The sequence below is a fragment of the Cajanus cajan genome, chromosome 8 (assembly GCF_000230855.2).
Source record: "Cajanus cajan strain Asha chromosome 8, NIPB_CcT2T_4, whole genome shotgun sequence".
Lineage (NCBI taxonomy): Eukaryota > Viridiplantae > Streptophyta > Magnoliopsida > Fabales > Fabaceae > Cajanus > Cajanus cajan.
Genome location: NC_138524.1, coordinates 11,122,182 through 11,136,773, shown reverse-complemented (window position 1 = coordinate 11,136,773; position 14,592 = coordinate 11,122,182). Strand labels below are relative to the sequence as shown.

The following is a 14,592-nucleotide window of genomic DNA, read 5'->3' as shown; positions in this document are numbered from 1 at the left end:
TATAAATACACATTCTTTTTATTTTTTTCTTTTCTCTTTTATTAAACCATTAAAAAATATATCACTTTCTTCTCTTTTTCTTACATTTTTTTATATATTTTTCTTTAATAAATCAAACAAATTGTAAATTATAAAAACGAGGTATATATTCATCATAATCCTTTTCTTAAATTTATTTTCAAATTGATATAACTTTACTGCTATAACATTAACTTCTCTCTTATTATGTTGAATAGTAATGAAAAAATACAGAGACAATATCACTCTAATTAGGTCGAGAATTATTTCACTTTTAAAAATATTTTCCTCCATTTTATAAATATAATCGACAATTAATTTATAATCCGACTCAATGGTGATAATAAATAAATTATCATCTGTGAGTAAAATGAAAGATTATAAAATCATATAAACTTCTTATTATGTAACTAATTGTCATATTAAATGTCTCCAAAAAGTTTTAACTCGTAAAGAATCACATTTCATCTCATGCTCTATAACTCGTGAACTAAGATAATCGTGCAATGGCTAATTGGCTATTCTTATTCTTCTAAAATATATTAACAATTTCCATTCGTTTGTGGACTTTTTACCCTTGTGATGTAATTTTTGAAATTATGTATTTAAGTAAGATTATTTTGGGTGAAATCTATTATGAACCTGTGATTTATGTTATTTATGGGTGAACCAATAAATAAAGTGTGATTTTCATGTGGCTCACTAGTGGAAAAATAATAAATATCGTTAAATATATAAATAATTAAATTAAAACGCTTCAAATTTATTTGGGAATAAAAATCTTATTAATATATTAATTTTATTTTTTAATAATAAATAATTATTTTATTAAAAAAAATTGTTTGATCCTCCCCTCCCAAAATTCAATAATCCTAATCCAACCTCCACTAGTTTCGTTGCTACGAATTCACGGACACCAATAATAGCACCACTCAATGCGAATGGCACACCCCAAATTTGTATTAGACCTCGAAAGTATTTTACATTCCACAGGGACATGTAACATGCATAATCCAACATGGATTTTAGTTCCTCGCTTATTTGGATTTCATCCCTTCTTGTGTGTCGTGTGGTGGTGATGAGGTTCTTGGCGGATCCCAACATTGACAAAGGAGGCGTCTTTGAGGGTTTGGAGAAGCTGACGTCATTCGTGAAGACACTAATGCAGTTGGATGTGAACAATGGTGGTGGGTTCTCTATGTGTATTGGTAGAGGCCGATGCGAACCTACACCACCACAATCAAAGTGAAGGCCTCACAAGACTGCACATGACCGATGGTACGTGTAATAAAGGTACTTTTAGATCTTCACTCAGATTTGTTAGATGATCTCAACTTAGAGTATTCCATGAAGCTATTGGTAGAGACAGGTGCAAATCTACACCACCACGATTGAAGTGAAGGCTTTGTGATGATGACCAATGTGAGCAAGATATCAAATTAATTTTTTTTATAGCAATTTAAATAAAAATAATCACTATTCACTTATCCACCGATGAACAATATATTAAACTTGTCTACCATAGCAAACGTTGTTATTTTGTAATTATTTATGTCTTTAGAACTATTTTACATAATGTCACTATGGTTGTGGTCATGACAACCCAAGTGACACATGTATTATGTTTCTTCCAGAATCATGAGAGTCATGAAGAAATAATTGTTGTAAAGAATAGTAACCTAGTATTAGTCATCATAAGTTGTAACAACATTAAAGTACTAATTTTTTTAGTTGTTATAGTCCACAGTGACTCCTTAAAAAATAAATAAATAAAAAATGAGGTAGTTATGGGTTATAGCAATCCTAATTTTAATTTTTTTTATTGGGTTACTATGACCTATATCATCTCTATTTTTAATATTTTTTTATTGGGTCACTATAGTTCATATCAACTCTTTAATTAATTTATTTATTTATTTTATTAAGTTGTTGTGATTCATAGTGACTATATTTATAATTTTTTAATTATTTTATCTATACTAATATATAAAAAGACTCTTTTAACAATCACTTAGTCTCTTTCACATTTGATAGATCATTATACCTTTTTATTATTATATAAAAATAATATTTTTATCAAATTTAAGACTTAAACTGAAAATCTTCAAATTTGAAGACCAATTACAATACTAATTAGACCAACATACTTTTATTACATAATCTCAATTTTTATTTTATTTTTAATAGAGACAATAAAGACTATAATGACCCAATAAAACAAAAAAAAAATTAAAGATGACATGGACCATAACAACCCAATAAAAAAATTAAGAAAAAAAATTAGAACAAGTAATGCCAAATAGTAGTTCCCAGTAGTAACATAGATGAAATTGCTATAGGTTGTAACAACTTTAATACGAGTCAAATGGTTCCATCAACATTAAAAAAATACAAATATTATTTGGATGAGGAAGGATTTGTTAACTCTAGGGATAAGTCTACCTAGGCTTACTCTATTTAATAATTCATGTTTTACATCAAGTTTTAACGATCCAATCGTTGAATTTAAAGTTTTTAATGTACAGATCAAATTTACAAATTTTTTAAAATTTGAAAACTATTTGATATTTCGTTTAGTTAATTCAAATCAATGTATAAAATGATTATAATTGTCCATCAATTTGAATTAATGAAATAAAGTATTAAATAATTTTCAAATTTTTAAAAATTTATAAACTTGATCTATGTATTAAAAACTTTAAATTCAACAGTTAGATCATTAAAATTTAGTGTAAGATATGAATAATTTAAAATAACCTTATTTATATATATAATTAGTTTCAAAAATTACCCTAAAAAGATAATAAGTCTAAGCAGCGTGATATTGGCCCTATGTGAATTAAGAGTTAGAATATTGAAATATTGTCACGTGGATACGTATGAAAGGGTGGGGCCACCTAAATGTTTGTTTGCCAGACCTAGGCACCGAATGCACAATTCAATTAAGAGATGGAAAGTGAGCCACGTGGTAAACCGTGAACCAATGCCCGATAAAGTATTTTTGTGGTCAATTACGAGTGAGATATGTGCTGCTGCATTTTACAACGTGGGTAATATATTATTGATTTAAATATATTTTAGTTTTTTAAATTTAAGATAAATTTATTTTTGGTCTTTTAAATTTAAAATTATTATTTTTAATTCTTGTAATTTTTAAAAATTTTATTTTAATCTCTTAGATCATTAATAACATATTTAAAAATGACTAATTAAGACAATTATACAATATTAACCTGGTTTAATGTGATATTTTCACTAATAAAGATACAAATAAGTATATTTTATGCAATAATGTTTGATAAATTTTTTAATAAAATTTAAATATAAAGACTAAAATAATATATTTTTTTTTAAATTACAGAGACTAAAAATAATAAATTTAAATTTGAGAGACCAAAAATAGATTTACCCTAAATTTGAGGGACTAAAAACATATTTAAACCTACATTATTCATAAGAGAATTGCTATATCTTCCGAATTTAGAACAGAAACACGGTCCGAATTTTTAAAATATTAATATTTTATAATATATTTATTATTAAATAAATATTTAATTTAATATTTTATAATTTAAGTTAATTTTTTAAACTTTCAGAATATATTTCGGACAATTCAGTCGAAGGATGAAAAATTTTTCTATTCATAATTATGTTTGCTTTATGGTATAAGAATCAATTATTATATTTAGATTTAAATATATTTTTAGTTTTTTAAATTTTTAAATAAATTTGATTTTAGTTTCTAAAAAATTAAATTGATCTTTTTAATTTTTATAGTTTTGAAAAAAATTATTTTGATCTTTATACTCAAATTTTATTAAAGAATCTGTCAAATATTATTAGATAAAAGTCTACATATTGTTATTTTTATTAATGAAAACATCGCATTGAACTTAACTGATAGTACATAACTATTTTAATTTTTCACTTTCAGATATATTATTGATGACTAAAACAATTAAAATAATATTTTTATTAATGTGGCGCTAGTAAAAACTCATCGATTCGTTGATTTGTCATTTATGTATATAATGCATATAGCACAAAACTCAATACAATATCATGTTATCACAATATAATTCACAATTTACCAATTTGTCATAACATGACCTTCACAAGATATTCACACACAACAATACCATTTCTTATCGGTTTTTTTTTGGTAAATTATCGTTTACAACAACCATACCACAATATCATAAATTCATATTAAATCTACCATGCTTAATTATATACATCATTTAGCACAAGAGTCATACATGTTAATCACCAAGAGTTGCAAACATGGAGAAATACTAGGTATAAAATGGTGCCCGATGGCAACCATCGTGCGCCTTAGCGTGACGCATCCAAAGAGCATATGTTGTTTTCTAGACGGTTTGTGTCTGACATGACTAACCTTACGTCTGACATGAATACTACAATGAGCTTTTGTACTTGCCATCGTTGTTGTTGTCGTCACCACCACCATTGTCGTTGGTAGCAATGGTATGGTAACAACAAAAGTGACAATGACACTAATGTGAGTAAGTGATAATAATTAATGTTAATAGTTGTGTAAGTGATAATAGTAATAATCTTGTAAGAGAGTGTTTATAATTGAGTTTTAATCTTAACTATTAGTTATTTTTATCACAATCATAAGGCTTTGATTTATTCATCTCATCTTTCATATTAAGACATGCTTTTATCATATACACTCTCAATATATATATAGACACACAAACATCCCATTGTAATGACATTTATTGATAAAAAAAAAGTTGACATGCAAACAAATAAATATTTATTTAATAAGGATAGTGATAATGATAATGATGGGATTACAATATATTTTTATACAATGATCGAGAGTGTAATTTTAAGTCTTGATAAAATTTTCATTCACACATTATATACTATATATATATATATATATATATATTCATCTTATTACTAAATTATATTCAATGTTTTTTTAAAATATTACAAGGTCGGATTAATATTTTTTCATTTGCAACAAAATTTAAAACGATATTCTTTAAACTAGAAAAAAATAATTTATCAAAAGTTTGTGATATAATTCACCATTTTTTTTATTTATATAATTTACTTAGGTTTAGTTTTATGTTTTGTCACACAAGTTTCATGATTTCAAAAATTTTATAAAATAATTTTTAAATTTGTACATTTCACTATTCAACTTTCAAAATTTCAAATATTTTGTGCTATGAGAGCCGCATCGAGTAAAATAAAAAAAAAAATGATATGATCTTTGAGTTATAAAACTCTCATTTAATAAAGTCATCTTTTGGATGGATTCTCTCGGTATACTTAAGATATTGATTCAGTGTTTTAGTAAATGGTAGGTTTTATAAAAGTAAATTTGAAGCGTATTCAAGGGCGAATGCTAAACATGAATGCAGTAGATTTGTAAGTAATGATATCTATGATGGTGGCTACCTTATAATTCGTCATTAAATTATCATAATTAATTTATTTGGAAACTTCTCTTTTTTACTTTTAAAAAAACTCTTAAAAACATATCAAGATAATTTTTTATGCTGATGTGAAATGATAATCACGTGATATTATATTCAAGTTTTGCAAAAAATATTATTATTGATTTGCTTCTTCTTTTGGTTTAGAACTTAGAAGTAATCCAACAACCATCAAAACAATATAAGCATTTTCTATTTAAGAAAAAAAAAGAAAAGAGAGAAGATTTAAGGAATGAATTAGATATTTATATGAGCCACAGAAACAACGTGGAGAATTAAAAACTAGTAAAAAGTTACTGTGACAGAAAAAAGTGGTTGCTGGCTATGAATGCACAAGACCAGGATTTTCAAACACCTGCAGACAGGTAGACCCTAATGCACTGTCTCTATATCATCAGTTACACATTCATCCCTTCGTAACAAAATTCAACAAAGAAGAAAAAAACACATTAGTCCTCATAAATGATAATCTTGTAAAGAAATTACACGCATGCAACAATTTATATTCTCTATTCCAAATCTTCATTCTTTTTAACCTCCATTTTTTTTCCCAAAACAATTACTTTTCTTAGAATTCTTATTTAATAGACATTTTTTCATCCACTACCTTTTTTTTTTCTTTTTCTTTTTTAAAAAGGATAATAGAGTTAATACTTACAACAACAAAAAAATCGAGATTCCGAAATATCAAATAAGGATTTTTTTATCCAATCTTACATATATTTTAAATATTTCTTAATATATGCACATTAATCTTAAAAAAAAAATCTTTGGCACTTTTACCATAAATATTTAACAAAGAATTTAATAGCGATCCATCTGTAAAATAATTTTATACAATTAATCGATCACAATTAACCATAATAGAGGTGGATAAATGAATCCAAAATCTATAAATTATTTCGTTAAGTCTATAAACTTCACATATAATGAACGTTTTTTTTTATTTTAAAATTTATGTAAGACTCATGATATATTCATTTTAATACATTTTTTTAAAATTTATCTATCAATCTATATATAGTATATATATCACGAGTCTCTATATAATTATGTTTAGTTTTTTATTTTAGTTCATGAAGTTTGTGAAGCGGGCAAATTCTTAGACTTTGTTGATTAATTTTTTCTTATATATTAAGATTTTAGTATTTAATTGTATATCTAATCTTTTAAATTATTATGATATTAAAATTATGGTTAGTTAATGTGTATTTATCATTTAAATTGTTTTTAAGCCATTTTGATATTTTTATTATTGAAAATTTTGATACAATTATATAAGAATTGATAATATTTTTGGTCTTAACATTTTAATATTTAATATTTAAAACTATTTTAAATATTGATAAATTTTAGTGTAGTGGATTTTAACTTAAAAGTAAAAATATTTTTTTTTCTTTTAATTTTATGCATTTTTTGTTTTAAAAAAATATTTTTTTAAATTATTATTTAGAGTCACATATCAATCCTCTTATTCATGGATTTTGGCGACTTTAATACAGATTTGAAAAATAAATTTATTTATTTTGTAATATGAACTTGACCCGTATAAAATAAAATTTTGCAAGTTGGACTAATCTATATAACGACTCCTAACCATAAAATTTTTTATTGACTATGCAAAATTGTATAAAATTATTTTATACTATCAATATATTATCATTAAATATTTTAATAAATACAATTTTGGACCAATACTTTTCATTAATATCTCACTATCTCGTTTTGTAAAAAATAAATGACTAATCGATAAAAAAATACTTATTTGATAGGAATAGAATTAAAAAATATTATTTAACTTTTAAATTTTACAATAATAATTGATTTAGGATAAAAATTAAAATAATATTAAAATTTGATATGGAGAGTAAACAATATCATTTCAGGATCTTCTACTCCATTTTTTCTTTTAAAGTCAGTTTTTTTTTAAGTAAAATTTTGTTTTTATTCGGTACTTTCATTCTTATATATAAATTTCAATTACCCAATTCATTCAGATTAGAAAACTAATTAAGTTAGTCGATCAAAATGAATTTTATATATATATATATATATATATATATATATATATATATATATATTTCTAAGACTATATTTATATCATCTTTTTTTTCTTCTAATTATTAATAACAATCTTTTAACTAATTAAAATGCATTTGTTATATTATTTGTCTTCTTATTAATATTCATTTTTTTTTCTATCTAATCAGAGAGTGCATAGCCTTTAAAGAGATCAACTAATACATTTTATTTAATTAAGAGAACATACTTTAGAGATATTTTAGTTTAAAAATAAGTATTATACAAGATAATATAAATTAAATTTATATAAAAGAATAAATAATTATCTTACGTTGTGTTTTATAAATAGGAACAGAAGTAATCTTTGTTATTTTTAAATTTCAAGGTAATTTTAAATTTTTTTGTTAATTATACCTTACATCTCACTTAATTTTTAATTAATTTATATAGGACACCTAATATGAGTTTATTATGAAGTAAAACTAATAGAAGGTATAAGAGAAGACATAAAAATTATTCTACGAAAAATAAGAAAATTTATTACCTTTGATATTTTGTATATAACAACTTTGAAGGAGTATTAAAAAGGAACAAAGTACTCTCTTTCGACTTATATATAAGCAAAATAAGCCTTAATATTTTTTATTAAAATATAAGTAGGTTTAAATCACGAAAATATTATTTAATGTTCACAAACCAAAAATATTCCAAAACAATAAATGAGAATACTATTTATTGCTGGTGTAGTCAAGAATATTTTAATAAATATAATATATATTTTTATGTGAAATCCTGAAAATTAAATATATTAATTTTTATGAAATGGATTTTTTTATTTATAGACAAGTCTAGTAAAAGTAGTGTAAATTAAGAGTTATATTATGTTAATTAAAATAAGACTAAGTTTACTTATATATATTCTATTTAATAATTTATATTTTATATTAAATTTTAATGATTTAATTATTAAATTAAAAAATTTCAATGCATATATTAATTTTATAATTTTTAAAAATTAAAAATTATTTGATATTTTATTTTATTAATTTAAATTGATAGATAATTATAAAAATATTTTATACGTTGATTTAAATTAATGAAACGAGATATTAAATAATTTTTAATTTTTTTTAAAATTTATAAATTTAATTTATATATTAAATATTTTTAATTCAACAATTAAATTATTAAAAATTAATATAAAATATAAATTATTCAATAAAATAAATATAAATAGATTTATTCTCGTATTAAAGACATCCCTCTGCTTAAAATAATAAAAGCGGTTATAAAAACAAAGAAAGTTTTATTTTTTAATTTTTTTGACCGATAATTTGGTAGCAAAATGGTGCATGAATAATTGAAAAAAATTTATATCAAGCTGGATGCTAATCATTTTAAAAGAAAAACCTTGGATTTGGCACAAAATAGTCTTCCATCATTAAGGCATTGTTATTCTTTTAATAGAAAAAGTAAATGTGATTCCATTGTAGCTGTATACTGATCTGGTAATTTTCAATTCTGGGAAAGAAATTTCTTTCTGATTTTTTATATTATTAACACGGTAATCCAGTGAATGAGTTAGCAATGGTCAATTCGAAGGGGCACTGTCTGAAGAGGTTGCTGACACTCTTTATAATGGTACTGCAGTGTTGGGTACAGCTCAATTATGCCACTGCTTACTTCTCACACAACCACATGCAAATGCAAGTGATGGTTCCCTAATCCATTGTTTCTGTTCAAGAATCAATAATCCTTTGCTTCTCTCTTTCTCTCTCTCTACCGACATTGTCACTCTTTATATCATTGAATTCTAAAGCAAAAGGCAAAAGCAAAGTGTAGGCTGTGACCTCTTTGCACAAAGGAAAAGAGGGTGTTTGTTGTGTCCAAAAAATATTGAACTTGGTTGGTTCAAAGGTTGTCATTTTCCCATATCCACACTTTGTGTTACAGAGGGAAGGAGAAACCAAGGATTAAGAAATGGGGTGTTCCTTAAGAGTGGGTCGTGTCTTATTGTTGGTAGTGTTGTTTGTGGCATGTGCTAGAGGGGAGGACCCTTATAGATTCTACACTTGGAATGTCACATATGGTGACATTTATCCTCTTGGTGTTAAACAACAGGTACTTTATTATTTTTTTTCTTTCAAATTTTTCATCTTCATAATCTCAGGTTTTTTTCTTAAGAATGGAATTGATGTATGTTGTATGGTGTGTGAATCTTAATGGCAGGGGATTTTGATAAACTGGCAATTTCCAGGGCCACAAATCGAGGCCGTGACCAATGATAATTTGATTATCAATGTTTTCAACAGCTTGGATGAACCTTTCCTCATATCTTGGTTAGTCTCTTTCTTGCTTAGAGTATCAAATGCAGAAAAATGTTCCTTTTCCTTCTGTTTTATTCTACATTTATGGGAGCCTATTTGACGATACGGTGTCGTTTGAGAGGCATAATGCAGGAAAAGGATAATGGTTGGTTCGGTTTATAGGAATATAATATATGCTAAATGCCTAGATCTGGGCGATTTTAAAAACTGTTTGACTGTAACTGTCACGGATTTTCTGTTATGTGGTTCAATAGATCTTAAGATGCTTCTATTGTCACTTTCATCTGTTTATTGTGACTCTTATTTTAAATACCCTTCTTTGTTAATCAAATAATAATTTAGAGAATTTTATAAAATTAAATAAAAGTGACGATAGACACTCCCTTGATTGAAATGTAAAATACTCTCGTCTGATGTAGAAAATATTAAATTGTTCATGTAATCTGTGGAGTTTGCACTATAATACATGAATGGAATCTCGCATTTCCCCCCTCAAATAGAGTTAGAGCATGTTTGCATCAAATGCACAAAAAGACGCTGAAGCTGAATATTGTAGGTTTGCTATTGACGTGAATTTTTTTGTCCAAAACTTGTTCTCAAATACTCACATAGTCCCATAGGGAAGCCTTGTGGTAATGCTTGATGTGTAAATCAATGAAAAATGAAAACCAAATAGACAAGTAAATAACAATGTCAAGAGTCTAAGACTGAATTACAATGCAGTATAACAATTTCAATTCTCTAAATGGATCTCAATATCTTAAGGGATTAGTCCTTGGTTCCTGACTAGGGATAATTGTTCACCCTCCAAAAAGAAATTCTATTATTCATGAGAGGAGAATTAAGTGTTACACTACTTGATTCTTTATAGGAACGGAGTGCAGCAGAGGAGAAACTCATGGCAAGATGGAGTGTATGGTACCAATTGTCCAATTCCACCGGGGCAGAATTTCACTTATGTTCTTCAAGTGAAGGATCAGATAGGTAGTTACTTCTACTACCCTTCCCTTGCATTCCACAAGGCAGCAGGAGGTTATGGTGGATTCCAAATTGCGAGCCGCCCCATGATTCCAGTACCTTTTCCTCCTCCAGCAGGAGATTTCACCATATTGGCAGGAGACTGGTACAAGAGAAATCACACTGTAAGTTGCTTTCTTTGGATAATTTTTGTTGGATTTGTCTAAGTCTGCTAACATTTTAGTTCAAATCAGTGTTAGATATATTCTTACTTTTCCACTTAATTTGTCTTTGAAACATAATTTAATCCTATATAATCATTATCTAGCAGTATGTCGTATATAGGATAGGATAATACAATGTTATCTGCTTTGTTATCTAGTGTGCGTCAAATATTGGATAGGATTAAACTTTATTCTGTTCTTATCTTATCCTACTATTATCGTATCCCTATTCTAACCACCAAATGAACTCTTAATGTATTGATCTCCTCGCTTTAAAGGGGTTAGATCCCAGTGTCATTAGTTCTAGTGTTCCTTGCAATGTAACTAAGAAACAATCTACTCTGTTCAAGAAATCATATCTAAGTGTGTGACATGTGTCAGGGATTTGGTTTTTAGTGTATGAATAGAAGCTACTGCGTGTTTGGATTCATGTCCAAACCTCAAAATTTGCACCACCAAAAACATGCAAATCAGAAGCTACTGAAAGTAGTTTTTTCCTTAAACGTGGAAAATGGACATGGATCTTAGTGCATGTTTGAGAAGGCAAACAGGATTTCACACATTCTCAAGCAAAAATTGACGAAGCAACATTTTGTTGCTTTGGCGTTGAATGGGTTTTTTTCACGTTGAACTGTAAACCAAACATAGTTTTAATTGACGTGATGCAGTTCAATATATACTACTACTACTGGTTGCTTAGAGTATATCATTTTTCACTAAAATATTCAACAAGTTTGTGTTTATTCTTGCAGGATTTGAGGGCAATTCTAGATGGTGGAAGTGACCTTCCCTTCCCTGATGGAGTTATCATCAATGGACGTGGTTCCAATGCCTACACATTCACAGTTGATCAAGGTATACCACCAACATTGAGCAATTTGTTTACTTGAAAGGTTATGCCATTACCATAGTAGATGTAACTTTAATAATTGGATGAATAATTGAATGTTAAATTATGAGGTACTTTATTTTTCTTCAGGCAAGACATACAGATTCAGGATATCTAATGTGGGGCTCACCACTTCCATCAACTTCAGAATCCAAGGGCATAAGATGACAATTGTTGAGGTGGAAGGGACCCACACTCTCCAAAACGTTTATGACTCACTTGACATTCATCTGGGGCAGACTTACTCCGTGTTGGTTACTGCTGATCAACCACCCCAAGACTACCAAATTGTTGTCACAACACGATTTACATCACAAGTGTTGAATGCTACCTCCATTTTACGTTACAGTAACTCTGCAGGAAGTGTTTCTGGTGTTTTCCCTTGGGGACCAACTGTTGAAGTTGATTGGTCCTTAAACCAAGCTCGCTCTCTCAGGTATTTATTTTATATTCAAATGCTAAATCATACACGTGCCTTTCCGGAATCAATTTTACTTTCAGTCAAGTAAATACTTACGTGCACATATTCATGTTGTTGTCCATTATCTAGCTATATGTTATTTGCTGATTATTTTGTATGCAGTTTTCCTTCAAGGACTCAGCCCTCTAAAATCCTTAGTTGATCCTTTAGAATCATAAAAACTGAGACATCCTATAAATTAGTTCCACCACATAACTACATTAATATTGTATTTGATATCTAATCAACTTCTTCCATAGTGAAGAAGTATGATAACAGAAGTTATGTGATTTTATATTGCCAAACATTTTTGTTATATGATCTCTGAAATTTATATATTATGTAACACAATACCATGATTACTTACAAGTTACATCATGTATTTAATAAATTCAGGAGGAATCTGACAGCAAGTGGGCCGCGACCTAATCCACAAGGATCTTACCATTATGGTATGATAAACACAACCCGCACAATAAGACTTCAAAATTCTGCTCCAATTATCAATGGCAAACAGAGATATGCAGTCAATAGTGTGTCCTTCATACCTGCTGATACACCACTTAAACTGGCCGATTACTACAAGATCCAAGGAGTCTTCAACCTTGGAAGTATCCCTGACAACCCCACTGGTGGTGGTGGCTACCTTCAGACTTCTGTCATGGAAAGCAATTTCCGAAGCTTCATCGAGGTTGTGTTTGAGAATCCTGAAGATACTGTGCAGTCATGGCACATTGATGGCCACAGCTTCTTTGTAGTAGGGTAAGAAGTTCACCTCACTATTCTTATTCATAAGAAATTATTGTTATTATGACTTTTAAGACAATTGTTATAAAAGAGAAACTTATTTTACATAATGATTTGTAATTGAATAATGGTCTAAACGTTTTATATTGTCACTACATATAACAATTTAATCAGAATGTACTGACAGTGTGAAATTATTTTATATAGTCATTCAATCATAAATTGTTGTGTATGATAGAATTTATGACCTTTGCAGTAATTACTTTTGAAATCGCATATAAAGTTATTTTTTTTTTTTTATAGATTGATAGAGTAAAAATCATTAAAATCAAACTCATAATAACATGGCTATTCATTGAAATGAGCAGAATGGATGGAGGGCAATGGTCAGCAGCAAGCAGGCTAGGTTACAACTTGAGAGATACAATTTCTCGTTCCACAGTTCAGGTAATCAAGTTTGTTATTACCCCTTGTGATTTTCTTTATACTTTATAGGGAGAACCTTTGTTAGATGCCATTTTCATTGACATTACTATTTAGATACTGAAAAGTGTTGTTTGGTTTGACAGGTGTATCCCAAGTCATGGACTGCACTATACATGCCTTTGGACAATGTGGGAATGTGGAATGTGAGGTCTGAGAATTGGGCCCGTCAGTATTTGGGCCAGCAATTTTATCTTAGAGTCTATTCCCCTACAAATTCGTGGAGAGATGAGTACCCAATTCCAAGTAATGCTCTGAGGTGTGGCAAGGCTGTGGGCCACTACAATCGGGCTTTATAATGCTGCTACTAACATTAGGAATATTATTGTTTGAACAGTGTCATTCATTTGCTTCTAGGGCTCAACTCAAGCCATTTTTCTCTTGCTCTTTTTGCAGCAGTCATGTTATATTACCATAGATTATAGAATTATAGATAATTGCCCCTTTCCTGCTTCTCTTCATGTGTCCAAAGTCAGTTGTAAGATAATCTGTGCTTGGATTATGATATTCATATTTAAACTATTTATTTATTTAGATAGGTTCAAGGGACCTTATATTAATGTGCCATGGGAATTGTAATGAGATTGTTATTACTATTGTACTAATAGTTTAGTTGTTCCATTAATTTTGGATGTGTTTTTTTCATAGCACCTTTTTGTTTGAAAATGTTTTAAATTTTTATAATAATTATGCCATTAGTGTTTTTGTATTTTTCAGAACTGTAGTTTTTGAAAAGACAAAAAAAAAGAGAGAAAAGGTTGCATTATAAAATTAATGTCTTATGTTAATTTTTATTTATTTATTTTATTGTTTAAAGTAGTCATTCATTTTTTTAATTATTAATTTTACTTAAATTGTGAAATTATATTCAATTAATTATCTAATATAATAATACACATTTCAAATATTTAGTATGATAATATATTCAAATATTTTAGAGATTCGTAGTTGACTAATTTTACGATATAAAAAAATAAGGTAAAAC

General features: G+C 27.5%; 1 protein-coding gene across 1 annotated transcript; it reads left to right on the top strand.

The window, feature by feature from the left end:
- The first annotated feature begins 9,180 nt into the window (after positions 1 to 9,180).
- On the top strand, positions 9,181 to 14,232 carry LOC109814254 (L-ascorbate oxidase homolog). The gene is made up of 8 exons (XM_020378633.3): positions 9,181 to 9,641; positions 9,750 to 9,859; positions 10,719 to 10,989; positions 11,781 to 11,883; positions 12,008 to 12,353; positions 12,774 to 13,139; positions 13,493 to 13,571; positions 13,694 to 14,232. Exons 1-8 carry the CDS (start codon positions 9,501 to 9,503, stop codon positions 13,904 to 13,906), a joined length of 1,629 nt encoding a protein of 542 aa, XP_020234222.1. The 5' UTR covers positions 9,181 to 9,500; the 3' UTR covers positions 13,907 to 14,232.
- The last annotated feature ends 360 nt before the right edge of the window (positions 14,233 to 14,592 follow it).